Raw genomic sequence first — 22,269 nt, forward strand, 5'->3', positions numbered from 1 at the left:
TAAATTTAACGGAGAAGTCAGTGGCAACCCACTCTAGTACTCTTGCCTGGACAATCCCAGGGACAGAAGAGCCTAGTGGGCTGCCGTCTTTGGGGTCACACAGAGTCGGACATGACTGAAGCGACTTAGCAACAGCAGTAGCAGCAGCAGCATCCTAAATTTAAAAGGAAAATTTTGTGTGTTTAGGTCAGCTGAGCCAAAGTAATGGGGAATATGCATCAGACAGAGTCTAGTACTTATTGGTTGAGCTAGAATTTGAGGAGCGTTCATGATCAAAACACTGTATGATTTTTGCTATCATAGATGGTGATAGTAGTAGAAGTGAGGTTGTGGGCTTTTTCCCTTGTTTTGATTGACAGGCTATCTGATGGAGGATGTGGAATCAGACTTGCCTTCAGATGAAAGTTGAACAGTGCATAAATTAGTGACATTGGTTCTCCCCACCCACCCGCACTGCCCATCTTCCCTAAAAGCATCCTTGCACCCCACATGGTCCAGGCTATCTGGGACTTGTGAGTGAGTGTCCTAGAGTCCTTCCTGCCAGCCCACTGTGTTATATCCATCACTCTGCTTTTCCCTCCCTTCCCCAACACGTCCCTCTCAACATCATCGAGTTTAAAGAATGGAGACAGCATTTCAATCAAAGCCTGTGCTTTCAAATGCCTTTTAGAGAAGACATTAACTATTCCTGTAATCAGAAAATTATATGTAAACCTCTTACTCTCTAAGTGGGAAAAAATATCTTATTCAGTGAGGATTCTCCAGCATCTCTTTCTCAAATGTATTTCCTCTTATGTCTGTGTTTTATTTCCTTTTTTCTTGTTTCCATGTTATTTATTGGTTCAATTTTTACTTGTATTTTTCATCTTATGCTTCATGTGACTTTTGTAGCAATGATGTGCACTAGAAGTATTGATTTTGGAAGAAATAATCGTGCCTGCCAAAATTTGTCGAAATACTCAATTTCAAGGGGAAAAAGCCTTTTCTAATCAAGGACTATTTTTAGTTATACCACAGCTCATATTTACTTATTTAATGGTTGGGTAGTTCTAAGTTTTGATAGTTGCTGTACGTTGTACATTTATAATATGTATGAATACTGAAGGAACTGCGTTGTTGGCATTATAATGTGAATGAGAAACAAAATCCATGGAGAAATTGATCTTTTACATGATAACTTCTGGGCATATGTGTATATTTTGTGTTTAGGAAAGATGCACAGAGTCAGGAATGTTTATGTTTTCATCCTAAGTTTGTAATTTCCTCTGTATTACTGAGCAGTACGTCACAGAGTGCCTTGTTTCTAACCTGAGAATGCAGAGTGGGTTACTGAATTTGCATTTTGATTACTCTCTATTCCTTTAAAGAAAGTTGTTTCATAAGTTTTCCTAAAAGTAATGAGTATCTACAACACTTTTTTCTAGTTATGGTTGATATTTTTTTAATATTGACCTGACTTTAATGAAGGTATGAAATATAATATTATTTTCTGACCAAAAAGCTCTGTGCTTCTGTTTTGGTGTTTTATAAATGAGCCCTCAAATTTCTTTGGAACATAATTATAAAATACTAAGGAGTGGTTGTAGGGGTGAGGGGGCTGGGGGCTAGAATAAGGTGCTTTTTTTTTTGATGAGATATTTAACATCTGAAGCAAATGAAAATGAAGATTTGATTCATATGCATCCTTTCTGGCACGTAATGAGATCCCAGTGAATGGTGGCTGTGACTGTTACTATTTACAAATTATTTAGGTTCATATTGGGGCTTCCCTGGTGGCTCAGCTGGTAAAAAATCTGCCTGCAATGCAGGAGAACCTGGGTTTGATCCCTGGGTTGGGAAGGTCCCCTGGAGAAAGGGAAAGGCTACCCACTCCAGTATTCTAGCCTGGAGAATTCCATGGACTGAATAGCCCATGGGGTCGCAAAGAGTCGGATGCGACTGAGCGACTTTCACTTTCTTTCACTTTAGGTTGATATTTGAGGTAGATCAAGAGAAGCTGAATTCTGATAGACCTGCTCCAGAAGTTGTCACTTATCATTTGGTGTCATAAAAATTTGAGTGATGCACTGCGTGCTATAGTTTGTCCTTTACCAAGGAGGATGTGAAGCGGAGAGTTAGCAGTAGTTACTTGTAATGATTATACTGCGTTTGCTTATTTCGTGTTATTTTCTTACTCTTACTTGATGTTGCATCGTTTAATTATTCAATCTTATGAAAGAATAATATTCATGAATTAGTTGCTATTTTGTACAGTAAGGTGGACTACTTTTACAATAGTGTTGAATGACATATGTGATGCAGAAACTGTGGCAACAATTGTGGGGCCTGTTACCTTACTACCTTGTAATCTCTAAAATTCTTTAATCAGTCGAAAACTCAGATTGAAGCTCTCTGTACAATGCTGGATATCAGTTCACTTTTTCCTGGCCCTCAGAATCCAATTGATGATTACTATGCCTTCTCTGATCTTTCTAAGACTAGGTTACACAGTCTTAATATAGCAAATTAAATTTCATAATAATATTGTTGGGATAATCCCATGGGGCAGGAATTGTCTTGATTTACTATTGTATCCGGCTGCCCACCAGGGGATGGAGAGTGCTGACTTCGGTTAAGCATCATGTGTGTCATGCACTTCACATGAATTAACTCCCTTAGTATTTCCAGTGGCCCAAGAGGTGAAATGCTCATATCTCCATTTTACAGATGGGAAAACTGAGGCATAGCAAGGCAGAGGAACCTGCCTGAAATCACAGAGCTGATAAATGCTAGAACTGAGTTTGATTCTTGTGGTCTGGCTCCAAGAGTTCACACGCTCAGCTTCTGTGCTCTTGAGGATTTCATAGAAATGAAGACCTAAGAACAGATGAGTTATGAGAGCTGTTTTGATGTGGTAGAGATAGTGTAGCCTTAGGCATCTTTGTCTTAATATGCATTAGCCTTTCACTTAAGGCTCAGAAATGTTGAAGATTAATTATGATTCATTGTGGAAAAGTAAAAAGCAGAGACATTACTTTGCCGACCAAGGTCCGTCTAGTCAAGGCAATGGTTTTTCCCGTGGTCATGTATGGATGTGAGAGTTGGACTGTGAAGAAAGCTGATCGCCGAAGAATCGATGCTTTTGAACTGTGGTGTTGGAGAAGACTCTTGAGAGTCCCTTATACTGCAAGGAGATCCAACCAGTCCATTCTAAAGGAGATCAATCCTGGATGTTCATTGGAGGGACTGATGCTAAAGCTGAAACTCCAATACTTTGGCCACCTCATGAGACGAGTTGACTCACTGGAAAAGACTCTGATGCTGGGAAAGGTTGGGGGCGGGAGGAGAAGGGGACGACGGAGAATGAGATGGCTGGATGGCATCACCGACTCTGTGGACATGAGTTTGAGTGTACTCCGGGAGTTGGTGATGGACAGGGAGGCCTGGCGTGCTGTGATTCATGGGGTCGCGGAGAGTCGGACACGACTGAGCGACTGAACTGAACTGAAGGCTGCCCAATAGCTTAAATTTTTCTATCTTTTGTTTATATTGATAAATTCATAAGTGCTTTGCTGGCATCCTTTTGGAAAGGAAGTAAAAAGTCAATCTGAAAAATTGATCATGCTCATGTTAGAAGTCAATCATTTTTAATATCATATTTTTAAAAAAATTGATTTTGGAACCTCTGCTTCCTTAGTGGGTTTTCCACCTTGTCCTCAAAGTCATATTTTTACTTGATATCACGCAGCCTATTTCTAGCAATCTGACAGCATAACTATACATAGCATGGGGACTTCCATGTTGGTCCAGTGTTTAAGACTTCACCTTTCAGTGCAGGGGGTGTGGTTGGGAAGCTAAGATCTCACATATATCAGAGCCAAAAAACCAGAATATAAAACAAAAACAATATTTTAACAAAATTCAATAAAGACTTTTAAAATGATCCACATAAAGAAAAAAATATTAAAAAAAAAACTATACATAGCACAAATTGAATGACTTATGAACAAATCACTTCGGAAATTCACCAGCATAATATTCTCTGCCATACAATACTTTAAGACCATTTGACTAATTGGTTCCTTTAATAATTTTTCTGTCATGCAAGACCATGATGCTGGAAAAGATGGAGGGCAGGAGGAGAAGGGGGCAACAGAGGATGAGATGGTTGGATGGCATCACTGACTCAATGGACGTGAGTTTGGGCAAATTCTGGGAGATGGTGAAGGACAGGGAAGCCTGGCGTGCTGCAGTCCATGGGGCCACAATGAGTCAGACACAGCTGCATAACTGAACAACAACAATGCCAGGAAAAATGTTTATGTTATGTTTTGGGGTGATAATCGTGCTATCTGAAATGAAGATGTGTGAACATCAGTGTTTCTGGCTGAATCTGCTGCTCTTTTCTCTCTGAAGATGGAGATGACATTTGTAACTCATCCACATCTGAATATTCTCTCAGGTGGGCAGATTTCACTGTTGCCTCTGTCCAGAGCTGTCACTCATGCCTCCCTTGTCATCAAGCATTTTCTAATTGGATCAATAAGACCCACAACCAGCTTTAGGCTGGCAGTTCTAAAGGTCTTAGCTTATGGTAATAAGAGCCTAATATGCATATTATTGTTAGTGATTTGATCTTTCATTTATTCAAGAAATATATATTAAACATCTCCTCTGGTACAGGCTCAGGCCTTTCAGGTGACTCAGTGGGTAAAGAATCCGTCTACCTGAGACACAGAAGACTTAGGTTTAGTCTCCTAGTTGGGAAGATCCCCTGGAGGAGGGCATGGCAACCCACTCTGGTGTTCTTGCCTGGAGAATCCCCATGGACAGAGGAGTCTGGCAGGCCACAGTCCACAGGGTCGCAAAAGAGTTGGACATGACTGAAAGCACGCACACCTGCATGCATGGTACAGCTCTGCCCCAGACACACAGTGAACAATGCAGTCCCTGTCTGGAATCGATTCACAGACCTGTGGGTGTGCCGCTGAGGACAACAGCCAGTACGGCAAAGTTAACGTCTCAGAGTGATACCCAGGCCAGCACCCAGAGGAAGCGGAACCAACCCAACTGTAGGGGCCAGGGGAGCAGAGCAGGTCATGCTGGAGCTGAGCCTGGAGGGGCTGCTTGAAGTGAAGGAGCCAGCATGTGGGGGAGAGGGCGCAAGTGCTTGAGGCACAAAGATCAAGGCGGTGTGCCATGGACCGGCTAGGAAGACACAGTGGACAGGCAGGCAGCGTTTATCGGAGTGGCCCATAAATGATGTTTGAGAATTTGAATGTGGGCCTAGGGCTTCCCTGGTGGCTCAGACAGTGAAGAATCTGCCTGCAGTACAGGAGACCCGAGTTCAGTCCCTGGGTTGGGAAGATCCCCTGGAGAAGGGAATGACTACCCACTCCAGTATTCTTGCCTGGAGAATTGCATGGATAGAGGAGCCTGGCGGGCTACAGTCCATGGGGTTTCAAAGAGTCGGACATGACTGAGCAACTTTCACTAAGAATGCAAGAAAATTGCTGAAAAACTTCAAGCTTAGGAGTTGCATGATCCGATCCATATTTGAACAGAGCAGTCCCACGAGGAGGTGGAGACCAGTCAGGGGGCAGATATGTTCATCTAAGCACAAGTGGTGGGAGCTGGGAATAGTGGGAGAGGAGCAAAGCAGGATGGATTCAAGGACCTTGGGGGTGCAGGGGATTGGTGGGAGACGGGCTGGTTAAGGGGGGAAAGTCTAGCTTGATTCCTTTGCTTCTGGCTTGAATGGATGAATGATGGAACTTGAGTGGAGATCAGGAAGGTGGAAGGAGCAGAGAGGTGCAGAGACGACTGGCCTCTGGAGGTGCTGGATTTGCAACTTGGGCAACTACTGCTTCTGGGTGGAAACCTGGTTCAGATACTTTGGCGCATAGATTTGAGTCGTTCAAAATCGTTATTAAGCTTTTCGCTTCTTTGCCTTTTTATCAGTACTCATGTTGTACTTTAAACAATTTCCCATAGTCTCCAGGATTTTTGATTGCACAGATTATAGAAATGCACATTCCTCACAGTCCAGCTAATGTTTAAATTCTAAGATAACTTTTTTTTTTTTAACTCTTTCTGGTGCAGTGTAATTTATACACAGGGAAGTACTCACCTGTTGATGATATAGTTTGATGAACTTGTACATGTCATATATTCTTGTACCCACAACACAGAGTTCTTCCAGCCCCTGGAAAGTCTTTCCCTCTTCTGCCCTCAGTAACGACCCCACCAAAGATGACTACTGTTCTGACTTTGTCATCATAGATGGATTTGCCTGCCTTTGAATTTGATTAAACAGAACCACAAGTCAACACATGCAAATATATATACACTTTCCTGGTGACCGGTTTCCATTGCTCACCATCATGGCTGTTTCATCCACATTGCTATGTGGAGTCATTGGTCTTATTATTATTATTGACTGTAAATATTTTCCATTTAAAAATTCTGTCCGACACTGATGGCTGTAGTGAATGTTTGTAGTTTTGGTCTATTATGAAAAAATTTGCCATGAACATTCTTACACATTATGCACGTCTTTTGGTGGAAATATTCATTTCTGTTGGATATATAAAAGTATACATATAATTTCCAGTTGCTTCTCATTAGCACCAAATAATTCTGCTTATGTAAAAATTTCTGGTTATACATACATGCACATATGTAGATAGATAGGGAAGGAAGGAGGGAGGGAAGGAAGGCCTATAATACAGTTTTAGAAATGACATCAAAATTTGGTTGGGTCTTCGTGTGCACAAGCTCCCTTTTAACTTTAACCGTAACATAGATCATAACATAATCATAACATAGCTGTAATAGTAAAATAAATTTGATACTAAAGTTTGGAATAAGAAAATGTTGAAAGTTGGAATGAATTTTATTTCTTTTAAAATAGTATATACTTTTTTTAATCAACCATTTATATCATCCATAGCATGAAAAATTGATATAAGATTAGAAGTAATGCATTTTAACTACAGCTTACAGTATCTTGTTGCTTCTTGTAAAATCCTCCCTATATTCGTGTTTCAAACACCATACTAGATTTTTCCCCCTCTGTTGCATTTCTTTTTAATACAGTGAAAACATTGATGGGAGAAAGAAATTGAATGTATTTCTCAAAAGACTGACATTCTTAAATTCAACTGTAACTCTCAGATGCTTTAAAGAACCTCAGGTTTTTATCAGCTTTGCAAGTAAGCCTCCCAAGAACTACTCTTAAGTAGTGAGTCATTCTTAACCAGTTGCCATTAAAAACAATACAAGAAAAATAAAACATTTACTTTCCATTGGTGGTTTTTTATCAGTAGAGTAAAAATGAAGCAGTTTCGCAATCTGTGTCTAGTTGGTCCTTTAATTTAGATTTCCCCTTATTTTTGCAGATACTTAAAGCTTCAGAAAGACTGCCCCTACTACCTACCACAAGAGGACCAGCTTAACCATACGCTCCAAAAGATGGCTGGGATAGATCTTGTGAAGTAATTTCTGAGCAGACCAAGATCTTTGGGAATGAACACTAAAGATGTTTTGAATGAACCATAGTCCACTGGCATTTTAGTGTTTTTCTTTTTTTTTTTTAAGAAACAAAAATCACACGTATTGTTACATTCCTGCATGTCCTTTTCTGATAGCCTTAGTGGATCCACTGGATTTTTCTTTTCCCTTTTGTGATGCAGCTTTTAGTCTTACCTACATATATGTGTTTTTCAGACAGTAATTAATAATCATTGATGAGATAGCAGCACTTGTCATGGCAGGGTTTTAATATATCTTATCAGTAATTAACACTATGTCAGCTGACTTGTGTACACTGCGTGAAACATGAATTAAAGCCACTAAGAGTGCCTTGTCTAAGGGCTCTGAAAAACACTGATGGGATCATCATTAGCTGTGAAGATTTGAGATGTATATATCTGCACTGATACCTTTATTAAAAAAAATTGCTATATTAGCTTCAAGTATTCAGGGTAAAACTCAACATTTGAGATTCATGCAGCTTTTAGCTTGTTAATTAGAAAAAATTTAATATTTCAAAAAATGTTTAAATTGTCGTGGGTAATTTATTTTTCAGAAAAAAAGGGGGGAAATTAAAATTTTTGTTAGAATGTAGAGGAAAGGAACAGCCTGTTATATCATGCAAAAACGCTTTCAGCACATTGGGGTGATTGTAGAATAGCTGTAGTCCTGTTGGTATTTGTATAAATCTTAGTTAGTGGTACCTAACATAAAGGTTGTTCTTCCTTTGGCTGGTAAAGTAACATGTACAACACTGATTCCTGCTCCGTGTATCAAGTAGACATTGCCTCTGGCTGAACGAAGCAGATTTTGTGAAAAGTGCTCAGAAACCAGAAGTTCCCTGTGCTTTCACAGCTTTTGAGGCTTTTCCTTTCCATGCTGGAGACTTTCTTCTGTTTTTAATGTGGCTAGCATGTAGCTCAGAAATGGTTGCTGTGATGAAAATGCTCATTTGTTAGGAAAAAGAGGTAGCTACACTCTCATTTTGAAAGGACCATGAGCTATTAAAAAAAAAAAAACCTAAGATGTGGTTTTATTTACATGTCAGGGGAGCTCTTGATCATGTTCACATTGTTTTAAGATAAAGCAATTTTTTTTTTCCCTGCTTTTAGGGTTAAAATCAAAGAGATTTTATATTTTTATCATTAACGATCACTACAGTGTAGTATGCTGAACCGTAGTGTTAGTGAAGCCCAAAGTAATACATAGTGAAAGAGCAATAATTTTCTGAAGCTGTGATCTGGGTAATACAAAGTTGCTACTCAAAAATCTAATAAAGCTGTTACTTCGTATTGTGAATTATAGAACACTACTTTTTAATAAAGCCATATTTTTTTAGAGAAACAGCAGTGACAGACTGATAAATGCATAAGATAAATTTCGCTGGATTTTTGTATATAATCATCTCTAGAACTGTGGACACTGAGAATTCATTATGCTATGGTCGTATTCAGATACTTTCTAATTCCAAATATCTTGATGGATGAGCCTTGTCTTTACAAATAATATGCCAAGCTGGGAAACATCAGTGAATTTTCTAAAAATAATGTAAAATCTTCTGTTTAATGTTATTTGAGTGCAATAAAATGCAGAAGAATTCTTCTCTGTATTGTCATTATTTTAGAGTATATATATATTTTTTTGTTTTGTTCCATAACATCAGTTCATTTTATACTTTCTAATATTTCAGGGTATTCTAGCACTTTTGGTGACTAAAATCACAAAGGGGTACATTCAACCTCTTTATTTACCTATTTCTAGTTAGGTAATGTTTATTTTGTTTAATATTTACTATGATGCTACAATTTGAGGGGCAGAATTCAGATGAATAGTCCCTGCATCATGCTGTGTAGGTTTTTGTCCCGCACCTAGAAGTTCTGATAAGTCCCTGGCGAGGTCACTCATTCACCTGCACACTCTGGTCCTCCATGACTATCACTTGGTGAGGATTAGCCTTCAGCCTGTTTGAGAGAACTGAGGAGTCTGAGTGACCGGAAGGGTAGCAAAGGGTACAGAAGATTCTCTTCTGATCTTCCTTCTCTGGGCAGTAAAGGAGAATGAGACACCAAGGGACGAAGCTTCTGGGGTTCTAGAAAGTGTCGTTTTTTTCCTCCAAGGCGCTTAGAAGAAACAGAAAAGACCTTTAAGGTTAGGCAGGCCTGTTTTGCTGCACTGTGCTGAGTTAGGGAGTCGAGGCTCCAGGCACCTGGGTGTTATTACTGTGCTGGCAGATGAAGAGACTGAGGGTCAGAGAGGCTGCAATGCCTGCCAGTCAAGGTCATTCACATCCTAGAGTCTAGAGTGTACAGGTGGGCACCTAGTGGAAGGTGGAAACAATTAGAGGGCAAGCTGAGAGAGGGCAGTCAGGTAACGGAGGAGTAGGAATCCAGGTGATGTCGTGATAGGAGCTGACTGGGGAAGTGCTAGGGAGAGGCAGATCCCCATGGCTGGGTCTTGGAGCAGGGAGAATAGATGCCAGTGTGACTAGGAGCTCAGGATACACAGACCTGGATGGAAATTAGCTTTGCCCACAAGAATTGGCCAGTAGGCAAATTAGCACAGTAGCTGGAATGATAGGGTTCAAAATAATTGAATATACAAAAATGATTTTTTCTTAATGGTTGTGTGACAGTTTTTAAAAGATGAAGATCCTGTTCTCTTTAGTAAGGTTTTCTTTAATAAAATAATGTTGAAAAAGTTAGCACCATTAGAAAATGTGTAGTTTCTGTTTCTTTGCGGGGGGTGTTAAGACTTAAATCTGAGTTACTGGTAAGCTTGTACTTCTGTCGTTTTCTGGGTTGGACTAAACATACAGTATGGACCACCCACTATTGGAATATGTGAAGGGTAGTATTGTAGAGCAGATAAGGCAATGGCACCCGACTCCAGTACTCTTGCCTAGAAAATCCCATGGACGGAGGAGCCTGGTAGGCTGCAGTCCATGGGGTCTCGAAGAGTCGGACATGACTGAGCGACTTCACTTTCACTTTTCATTTTCATGCATTGGAGAAGGAAATGGCAACCCACTCCAGTGTTCTTGCCTGGAGAATCCCAGGGACGGGGGAGCCTGGTGGGCTGCCGTTTCTGGGGTCGCACAGAGTTGGACACGACTGAAGCAACTTAGCAGCAGCAGCAGCAGTATTGTAGAGTGTGGCCTTCTGAATAGTTCTTAATTGTTCTGCAACTCTTGGCAATATTCCCTAGCCTCTCTCTCCAAGCCATTTTTCTTATCTATGGAATTAAAACTACCTTTCAGAGTTAAATGGGATAATCTTCATTAAGTGTTGAGAACAATGCCTGGCATCTAGTTAAGTGTTATCAATCAGTTTCCTTTTCAGCACATTGAGGGCCATTTGAGTTTTCCCTGGGAAGCCCCAGGTAAAAAGACTAAAGAATAGCAAAGTCATACTCTATTATATTATGCAGAATGCTAGTGAGGTAAGCTGAAGCTCTTTGAGAAGCTCTTTGAGAAGCTGTTTTACCTAAGTTAAATTTAAGCACTGAAAACCCCAGAGGTGAAAATCCCCAACTCTCTGTATTTTCCACACCCAAGCTTCTGTCTCAGATATCAATTTGCTGAAGCAGTGGGATTAGAAGGGAACAGAACCTAGGGCTTTTGCCCTGGGGTTGGAACATCTGGGCTAGGCCTTCTTAGTTCAGCCTCTTGTCATCCTAGGTAACTGCAGTACAGGAGGAGAAAAGATGATGACCCTGGTTCAAGGGCGCACGCCTGGCCAGGGGCCTCCCACACCTATTTAAATGGTGATCAGTTCCGAACTTGCCCAGTGGTCCAGTGGTTAAGACTTTGCCTTCCAATGAAGGGGTGCAGGTTCAATATCTGGTCGGGGCACTAAGGTCCCACATGCTTCTTAGCCAAAAACCAAACAAAACAAAAGCAATATTGTAGCAATTTCAATAAAGACTTTAAAAATGGTCCACATCCAAAAAAAAAAAAAAACCCTAAAAAAGATGACCAGTTCAATCCACTCTTACTTGCTTTGTTTCCCTGGGAGTGGGGAGATTTGTGGATAGTTCTAAAGTCTTCAAAACTTCTACCAGTTTTCTGTAGGCAACTGAGAAACTTGCATTTTATGCTTGATTGTACTATTGCCTAGAAAATCCCATGGATGGAGGAGCCTGGTAGGCTGTAGTCCATGGGGTCGCTAAGGGTTGGACACGACTGAGCGACTTCACTTTCACTTTTTACTTTCACACATTGGAGAAGGAAATGGCAACCCACTCCAGTGTTCTTGCCTGGAGAATCCCAGGGACGGGGGAGCCTGGTGGGCTTCCGTCTATGGGGTCACACAGAGTCGGACACGACTGGAGTGACTTAGCAGCAGCAGCAGCAGTCTAAATTACACTAGCCATATGCCAGGTAAATTACTGGAGGGGTGGACACTCCCAACCTTCCTGCACGCATTGCTGGTGCCTTAGAAAGAGAGATCCTTGGAGACCGAGATTTCTGATACTTCTCTTCTATCCTGTATCCCTGATAGAAGAGTTGTTCAATCACGTCTGACTCTGCAACCCCATGTACTGAAGCGCATTAAGCTTCCCTGTCCATCTCTATCTCCCGGAGTTTACTTAAACTCAAGAGTGCATCCTACTAAATGATGCACTGCCTGACCTTATGATGGTAGTGGTTTTGTCACTAAGTCGTGTCTGACTCTTTCAACGCTATGGGCTGCAGCCCACCAGGCTCCTCTGTCCATGGGATTTCTGGGCAAGAATACTGGAGTGGATTGCCATTTCCTTCCCCAGGGGATTTTCCAGACCCAGGGATTGAACCCCGGTCTCCTGCATTGCAGGCAGATTCTTTACTGAGCCACCAGGGAAGCCCTTTATGACAAGGGTACAGTTAATAAGATCAGCAATTCTAGAATGTTCAACAGAGATTAGGAAGTCTATTTTATATCCTTGTGCCTCCTGGGCTTCCCTGGTGGCTCAGAGGTTAAAGCGTCTGCCTCCAATGCTGGAGACCCGGGTTCGATCCCTGGGTCGGGAAGATCCCCTGGAGAAGGAAACGGTAACCCACTCCAGTATTCTTGCCTGGAGAATCCCATGGGCGGAGAAGCCTGGTAGGCTGCAGTCCACAGGGTCGCATAGAGTCGGACACGACTGAGCAATGGAACGAACGGAACGGAAGGTGCCTCCTGAAGTACTGACCAGGAAATGTGTGGCAGCCAACATTTTTTTTTTTAAGATTTTTTTGATGTGGACCATTTTTTAAAAGCCTTTATTGAATTTGTTGCAGTATTGATTCTGTTTAATGTTATTTTATGGTTTTTTTGGCTGCGGGGCATGTGGGATCTTAGCTTGCCCACCGGGGATCAAACCTGCACTTCCTGCACTGGAAGGTGAAGTCTTAACCACTGGATCGCCAGGGAAGTTTTCCAGCCAACTTTTTAAAACCCTCCCTTTGCAAAAGTCAAGACCTGCACTTCTTTTTCCCTTTCAACAAAATTAGAGACTGGCATGGGGAAAAGAATGTCTATTTTGGAGTCAAATACACCACTGACCTTGATGACTTAGACCCTCTACCTTGTCAAGCTTCTGCCTCATCCTCTGCATGAAGAAGGAGATCAAAACTACTGCAGAGGGTTGTTGTTTACTTGCTACCTGACTCTTTTGTGACCCCACAGACTGTAGCCCACCAGGCTCCTCTGTCCATGGGATTTCCTGGGCAAGGATACTGGAGTGGGTTGCCATTTCTTTCCCCACCTGCAGAGGATGTTAGGAGGCAAAAGATTTGTCTTGTGCTTGGCACCAAGCCTGGCACACTTTGAGTTGGTTTGCTTCCTTTCCCCTAAGGGTCTCAAAGGAGAAACACTCGACTGATAATAAGTTCTCTGCTTGCATCAGGAGCCTCAGATTTACCTCTTGCTTCCAAAAATTGAAATGTTTTATATGAATGAATGTGGGAAACTGGGGATCAAGAAATTGAATGATGTTGCCTGCATCCCTGAACCCAAACTGCATGGTACCCACACCCTTTTGCGTCTACTCTAGGGAAAGGATGGAATCTGATTTTTTTTTATCAGACTATCAAACTCTGCCCCATCCCCACTGCATCTCAGCCGTAGACATGTGTACCTAGAAATTCTCAAAGACTAGGTAAATACCTACTGGGACTGAAATTGACTGGTCTACCTTGAACTGTGCTATGTCACTCGTGGGCTCAGTCTGGGCACCCCTGTGGGTCACCTGTGGATGTAGGAAGTCCTTGAGTCAGGTTAGTGTTCTCAGTAGGATGGCATGCTACAATCCTTTAAAGCACACAGTCCCTGTTATAAAGCAGTGTATAGCTTTAAGAGACAATAAAGCTATTGAATCAGCTTTGAGTGCGTCTTCTCTGGACTCAGTTTGTACCCACAGAGGCACTTATTATTGGTGGAGATGGCCCCCATCACTCCTTACGTAGACCAGGAACACTCAACCTGGCACCCAAAACCTGCTTACTGCTTGGTGATTTTTATAAGTAATTCAAATTCTTAATAGTTTATAATAAATTACATGTGTAAAGAATTTAGGATTTAGGAAAATTGAATTGTTAGCCCAGAATTTTTTTTAATTGAAATATAATTATAGCATTGTGTTTGATTCAGTGACGTATATATTCATATATATCACAAAGTGATTCAGTCATATTTATATACTCAGTCATATGTGTATATCGTTTCGTTCATTTGGTTCAGTCACTCAGTCATGTCCGACTCTTTGCGACCCCGTGGACTGTAGCCTACCAGGCTTCTCTGTCCATGGGATTCTCCAGGCAAGAATACTGGAGTGGGTTACCATTTCCTTCTCCAGGGGATCTTCCCGACCCAGGGATCGAACCCGGGTCTCCCGCATTGGAGGCAGACGCTTTTTAACCTCTGAGCCACCAGTGAAGCCCCATATGTGTATATATATATATATTTATATATAATTCTTTTCTATTGTACATTATTGCAAGATACTGAATATAGTTCCCTGTGCTATACAGTAGGTCCTTATTTATCTGTTTTGTATATAATAGTGTGTATCTCTTAATCCCAGAAATATTATGAATTGAACCTATATTTGAACTCATGGGGTCGCGGAGAGTCGGACACGACTGAGCGACTGAACTGAACTGAACTGACTGAAAGATAGTCCTATAATTCGAGATTTTGAGTTGTGACTCTCACAAAACTTATTTTGTTTTGTCTTTACCTTTCAGAAACAAATAAGAAAGCAGATGAGCCAGAAAAAAAAGGAAAAGGTGAGATTGTTAAAATCAACAGCCTTTCAAATACACATAAGGAGAAGTTATACTATCCATGAATAATGTGATCTTATTTTCTACACGGAAGGTGGGCTTCCGTCTATGGGGTCACACAGAGTCGGACACTACTGAAGTGACTTAGCAGCAGCATTTTCTATACTAGTCAAAATAAATTGCCAGTGTGTTTATTATTTCAGTGGTTTTATAAACAGACATTAATATTCTACAGAAACATTAAGAGCTAAAGCTCTGAAAAGACATTAGCGTCTAATGCTAGTTTTGCTGTTCACTCTTTAGACATCTTGAGAATCGCCCAACCTCTGTGCTTCACTGTCCTCTTCTGTGATATGGGAATAATAAGAACAGTACCAACTTCCAGAAACCATAAGACTGTTGTTTCCACAATAGTAATTATATGAAAATAATGTGAAAATATATGTAAAGGTGAAAATATATGTAAAGTGCTTAAAGCAGTGTCTGGCACAGGGAAAGCACAAAGGAAATGTTAATTATTACTGTCACCTTTGTTGACAACTGTTCTAAGTACAAAGATTATTCGAATATGTTCTTTTTTCACGGGACTTTGAACTGTTTGAAAGAAAGTCATGCAAATATTTACATCTATAAAGAAAATAACATCTCTGCCTTCCAAGAGCTTATTATGGAGTCATTCTAATAAATTTAAGGAACCAGTAGAATGTTAATTCAAAGTTCACAAAGGTTGCTAAATGTAGAGTGGAGAGCTATTTTTTAAAGTTAAATTTATAAACATTATATGGATGGTCACAGAGTAGCAGTTATATTTTTAGTATCATTTGAATGGTAAATCATCAATGATTAAACATTATTGGAGTTTCAGGAATGGCTTTAACTTGTCGTGATAAAAGCAGTGTTTACATTTAAAAGATACAGTTCCTGTAAGAGCCAAGATCTTTCTTACTCAGTAGGTAAACAGTACTTGACTATATGGAGTTGCTGGCTTTTGGCCATCATTTCATAGCCCTTAGGCATTTATTTAGCACATGCATTTTTTTCCTGACTGGTTGTTTTTAATATTTTATTATAGTAATATACAGATCTAAGTTTTAAATTAAAATATAGCTTATTTACCATGTGTTCATTTCTGCTGCACAGCAAAGTGATTCAATTATACATATATATGCATTGCTTTTTTAAAAAAATATTCTTTTCCTTTATGGCTTATCATAGGTTATTGAATATAGTTCTTTGTGCTACACAGTTAGTACCTTATTGTTTATCCATTCTATTTATAAAAACTTACATCTACTAACCACAGCCTCTCACTCCATCCCTCCCCCAACCCACTTCCCCTTGGCAACCGCAAGTCTGTTCTCTATGGCCCTGAGTCTGTTTCTGTTGCGTAGATAGGTTCATTTGTGTCATATTTTAATTCCACATATGAGTGATATCAAATGTTATTTGATAGCAACATTTTCAACAATAAATTTAAGAAACCAGTAGCATTTTCATTCAGCGTTCACAAAGTTTGCTAAACGTAGAGTGACGAGTACGAGGATTATTCAAACGTGTTCTTTTTTCACTTTTACATTTCCTTACAGATGTACATATTTGCATGTCTTTCTTTCTAACAATTCAGAGTCCTGTAAAAAAAGGCTGGATAGTATTCCATTGTATATATGTACCACATCTTCTTTATCCATTTATCTGTCAATGGACATTTGGGTTGTCTCCAGCATTTCTAAATAATGTCTGAATTCTGCAGTTTTCTCCTCCATGTTGGAAACTGTTGGCTGCCTTTTCTGTGTAGATGACTGGGCTTCTGTTCATACAAGCTCTCCACACGGCCTTACCTCCCCATCTTCCACTGTGTCCATGACTTACTCTCCCCACTGTGCGCTGTTGCCCAGCCTCTTTAGGTAGTTGCCTGCCCCTATTTCCCTGACCATCTCACGCTGAAGTTCCCCAAATCAGTCCTCAGAGCATTTCTCCATCTACACACACTCCCTTGATGATCCCATCTGATCTCGTGGCTTTAGATGTCCTTATGCCAAAGACAACTGCTTTAACTGCAGCCCAGGTCTCTACCTGAACTCTCAGCAAGTATGTCCAGCTGTCTACCTGATGGAGACCTGATGGCTACCTGATGCCCTTGATGGATATCTAATAATCGCATCAAACTTAGTAAGTGTAAGATGGAACTCCTGACCTTCCCCTGAAAACACACTGCTCCTACACATCTCTTTCCTGCCTCCCTGTCATTCCATCAGCAAACCCTGTCCACCCTCTCTTCCGAGCTTCTTCCTGTCCCCTCTCTCTGCCACCATCTCTTGCCTGATTACGCCACTTACCCCCTGACTGCTCTGCCTCTGTCTCTGTTGTCTTTCTCAGTTCTGTAGCACAGTGACCCTTTTAAACTTTCTTTGCGTGCTAAGTCGCTTCAGTCATGTCCGACTCTTTGCAACCTTATAGACTGTAGCCCGCCAGGTTCCCCTGTCCCTGGGACTCTTCAGTCAAGAATACTGGAGTGAGTTCCCATTCCCTTCTCCAGGGGATCTTCCCAACCCAGGCATGGAAGCCACATCTCTTATGTCTCCTGCATTGGCTAGAGGGTTCTCTACCACCAGCACTATCTGCAAAGCCCTTAAACTTTCTTTAAGAATTTTATTTACTCTATTTTTTATTTAATTTCGCCTGCACTGGGCCTTTGTTGCTGTCCTTGGGCTTTCTCCAGCTGTGATGAGCAGGGGCTGCTCTCCATTTGTATGTGGGCTTCTCACTGCAGTGGCTTCTCTTGTTCAGAACATAGGCTCTGGGGCTTGGGTTCAGTAGTTGTGGTGTGTAGGCTTAGTTGCTCTGAGGCATGTGGAATCTTCCCAGAGCAGGGATCGAACCGCTGTACCTGCATTGGCAGGTGGATTCTGAACCATTGGACCACCCGGGAAGTCCACGGTGACCCTTTTAAAACCTACGTGGTAGCCTGTTGCTCAAATGCCTCCACCATCTTCACGTCTTTCTCAGAGTAAAACCAAAGTCGTCTGTGGTGGTTTACAGGCCTCGCACATCAGGTTCTCACTCTCGGAAGGTCTCTGAGGTTAATGATGTGCTCAAGGCAACTGTGGCTAAGAGCACTCTGAATAGCAAACAGTCTGCAGAGGTCCTGAGGTGGGAGGGAAGGGCCTGAGAAACCGGAGCCCATGAACAAAGCCAGAGTGTGTGCAGTGCAGTCAGAGGGGAAGTCGGGGGCCAGACCATGGCAGAGTCAGGCTGCCTTTATTCATGCAGTGGGCCTCCACACCCAGCCCATGCAGGTGTCTGTGCAGGTCAGAGACTTCCCAGTTCACACACTGACTGGTTTGCTTCCAGGAGGTGCACCCTGGCACTTTCTGACAAAAGTAGAGACGGGAGGGTTAGTGCTGGGTGTGGCTTATTGCAGATATGAACAGGTGCAAGCCCTGCTCCAGATGCTATGCTTAGCATTTCTCACTCTCCAGGGCTCCATTTCCTTCCTTCTGCACTGTACTTCCCTCTAGTACCCTCTGCACAGCTTTTTCCTCCTGGGATTCTGAGCCCATAGGCAGTTTTCCAGTGGCATGGGAGGTGGGCTCCCTGGCTATTTCTTCATAGAACTTGTGGAGAGAATCTGCAACAACTTCATCTGATTGGCTCTTCCACTCTCCATCATGTAGAGCTGGCCATATATCCACACCAACTGAGGGGGGTTGGCAATTGAAATCTTTTATTGATTGTGACATACAGGAGAATCTTAGGATTAAGAGATGTAATGAGTCAGTGTTACCCCAAGTTCACTGAAAATCCTGTTTGAGCAAATTGTCAAGTTTGGAAATTCCATCTTTTTTTTTTTTAAATCCACATTCATGAGAAAAAGCAGAAGTGTTAGCCGCTCAGTCGTGCTTGACTATTTGTGACACCATGGACTATAGCCTGCCAGGCTACTCTCCGTGAAATTATCCAGGCAAGAATACTGGAGTGGGTTGCCATTCCCTTCTCCAGGGGATCTTCCCAACCCAGGGATCGAACCCTGGTCTCCTGTGTCTCCTGCATTGCAGGCAGATTCTTTACCATCTGAGTCACAAAGGAAGCCCATACGATGCTGTTAACTGGTATGGCAGAGGGAGGGGGAAATATTCCATTTCTTGGATACACAGTGAAAAAAGGGAATGTTTTAATAGCCAGCTTTTAATTTCACAATAATAGAAATGGAGATTTTTTAAAAACAGTAATTGTAAATTTGTCTCAGGATGAATTATTAAGCTAAGTTTCTATTGAGTTATCACCCTCAAGTTCTTTATCAGAGATCTACACATGTAAATTTTACTTACAATTAATAATCACATGATTCTTTTCTTTTAGAGAACCATGTTTAGTTTACTTTGATAGAGTCATAAGTTTGAACTAGGGCTAATTCTAAAACAGGCCCTCTTTGGAGAAACCAGCTTCTTATATTGAATGAGATTATTTATATCTATTTAACCTAAAATTGCTGTATCAGTTTTTGCCCACTGGATGTCATCTTTTCCCACACATTCCATATTCCACACCCACAGAATAGGACTGTGAACTGAAAGGTAATGCAGTGCAAAAATGCCTGATGAAATGTCCAATTCAAACAATTATTTTTATTCATTCATTTATTCAGTACATATTGAGTACCCGCTATGTGCTAGGCCCTGTTTTAGGCACTGGGGCTAAAACATTTAATAAAAACAAACTCATAGTACTTACAACATATTTTAGTGTATGTGTGTTGGGGGAGAGATGTGTCATTTTCAAAAAAATAAAATAAGTATGAAAAATAATGTAAAACAGGAAACAGATACAGAGAATGACAATGATCAGGAGTGTTGCTCTGTTGATGGGCCTCTTGGACAGTGACACTTAGAGATGTAAGATGCAAGGGCATGAGCTATGCAGCCATGTGGGAGAAGTGAGTTCCAGGGGTGGAAAAGTATATTCATAGTCCCTCAGGGAGGTGTAGTTATGATGTGGGTAGATATGGTGAGTGGTACTTAGATTCTGCCTATATTTCATGTAAGGTCTGTAGGATTTGCTGATGGCTAGGATAAAAGGTATGAGAGAAAGAGAAGTCAAAAATGACTCAAAGCTTCTTAAAACACTGTGCGTTAACAAATTCATTGAGTGAAAAAGTCTGCAACATGTTACTGATTTAATACATATCAAATGTCAGTTACTAGTTGAGGATTTGTGGGCCTTTAAAGAAAATTTGAGGAACAACAGAATACTCATGCCTTCAAAAGGGGGATGTTTGTTTGCTTGTGTATGTATGTATGTGTGTGTTAGGTAAAACTGCATTTGGATCAGGGTCTTTTCCTGAAATTCTCCTTTGATTTAAACCAACATTTAATACCCCATTATATTATTCATTACAATCAAGGATATGCTTAAACTTTATTTTGTGAACATCTTTAAGAATGCATTTAAGGATTTCCTGGGTACTATTTGTATTGTTTTAAAGAATAATAGTCAGTGCCCCAACAAAACACCAGATGGCACTAGAAAACAAGTCACATTTACATTAACAAATGACATTTTTTTATGCAACTTAGAGAAAAGCCTGGTATGGCTATATTATTGCTGATAAATCAACTTGATGCAAACAGTACTTCATATCTATACTTCTGAGTTTTCTATGATGATAAGGAAAGTAGAGAGAGAACTAACAAGGGCAATAAACAAGTATAATTAAGACGTTTTATTTATCTCTACAAAGTTTTTCCTGGGGTTCTTACAACTGTATGTAACATAGTTGAGCAAAAATGGAGAACGTCACCCTAAGGATTAAAAACTAGACTCCTCAGGACAGCACATAAAGCATCTCAAGATCCAGCTCCTGTTTATGGCTTTCCTCTGTTCAAACTGCTCTTCCTTGCCTCCCTAGTTCACAACTACAAACTCCTGTTCCTCAGAACTGAGCTTAGAAATGAACTCTGCCAGAAAGCCTTCCCTGATTACACCCCCATTGCCTACCCCAGACCAGAAGATGTACTTCTCCTCTCTGTTTTCCCAAGAAAACCTGTGTTTCAGATTTTTAGCATATATTTTGAGTTTCCCCCTGAATTTTTAGACAAAACAACTTCTTAAGAGTGGGAACCATGACCTCCCCCACCCTAGTATTAGTCAAGGTTCTTCAGAGAAAGAGAACCAATAGTGTGAGTGTGTGTGTGTGTGTTTTGTGTGTAGGGGGAGAAACAGACACAGAGATGTATTGTAAGGAATTGGCTCATGACATTGTAGAGGCACCAGATCTGAAATCTACAGGGAAGGCAGGCAAGTTAGAGACCCAGAAGAGAGATGCTGTTGCAACTCAAGGTCAAAGACAATCTGGAGGCAGAGTTCTTTTTGGAGGGGCTGGGGTCTTTTTCTGTACGCCTTCATTATGGAGAATAATCTTCTTTACTTAAAGTCTACTACTCATCTGAAAAAATACCTTCACAGCAATATCCAGACATATTTGACCAAATATCAGTACCATGCATGTGTTCATGCTAAGTCGCTTCAGTCATGTCCAACTCTGTGCAGCCCTATGGACTGTAGATCACCAGGCTGCTCTGTCCATGGGATTCTGCAAGCAAGAACACTAGAGTGGGTTGCCATTACCTCCTCCAGGAGATCTTCCCAACCGTGGGATTGAACCCATGTTCTTTACCACTGGCACCACCTGGGAAACTCTCTAGGTATCATAGCCTGGTATATTTTACACATAAAATTAACTGTCACATCCCTCCAGTGGCAGTTAGCCATTACAAAGTAGGAACTGAAAAAGTAATTGTAGTATGAATGAACTTTAAATGTTTACAGTGTACTACATTTCAAGTAACTTTCACACAGGTTCTCATTTAATCCTTATTTAAATAAACTTGTGAATTAAGTGTTTTTAGCCATTATTTCAAATATTTTTTTCTTCTTTCTCTCTCCACTACTTCTGGTATTCCAGTTAATTGCATGTTGGACTGCATGATACCAGCTTACAGGTTTTGAAACTGGGGTTATTTTTTTTTCATTTGGATTGCATAATTTCTGTTGCTCTACTTTCAAGTTCAGTGATTCTTTTGCCATTTCAAATTTACTGTTGAGTCCACCTAGTAAAAATTTCATTCCAGCTACTATTTTTTTCAGTTTTAAATTTCCAGTTACTTCTTTTTTTTTTTTAGTTTCCATTTCACTGTCAAGATTTCATATCTGTTCAGTCATTAATGCCTTGTTTTTCTGTAATTTTTTTGTCTTTATTTATAACCACTGATTTGAAGTGTTTTCTGATAAACCTGATAATCTGGGCACACACCAAGACAGTTGGTATTGACTACTTTTTTTTTTAATCCTGATTACAAGTCAGGAGAATCCTTATTCTTTGCATGTCTAGTAATTTTTGGTCAAAAGCTGGATTGTGTATGTTGCTGTTGTTTAGTCACTAAGTTGTGTCTGACTTTTTGACCCCATGGACTGCAGCATGCTAGGCTTCCCTGTCCTTCACTATTTCCCACAGTTTG

At 40.8% G+C, this 22,269-nt stretch overlaps 1 protein-coding gene across 8 annotated transcripts in view; it reads left to right on the plus strand.

The window, feature by feature from the left end:
* Window positions 1-22,269, plus strand: part of ASPH (aspartate beta-hydroxylase) — a 183,100-nt gene that overhangs the window by 78,947 nt on the left and 81,884 nt on the right. For all 8 annotated transcript variants that reach the window (XM_088844454.1, XM_055432550.2, XM_055432548.2 and 5 more), the window contains one exon: window positions 14,717-14,758. In XM_088844454.1, coding sequence (XP_088700580.1) covers window positions 14,717-14,758 — 42 coding nt within the window. The remainder of the gene's footprint in view (window positions 1-14,716; window positions 14,759-22,269) is intronic.

Source organism: Moschus berezovskii, chromosome 16 (genome assembly GCF_049115385.1).
Source record: "Moschus berezovskii isolate FMDL1 chromosome 16, NW_MosBer_1.0, whole genome shotgun sequence".
NCBI classification, from domain to species: Eukaryota; Metazoa; Chordata; class Mammalia; order Artiodactyla; family Moschidae; genus Moschus; species Moschus berezovskii.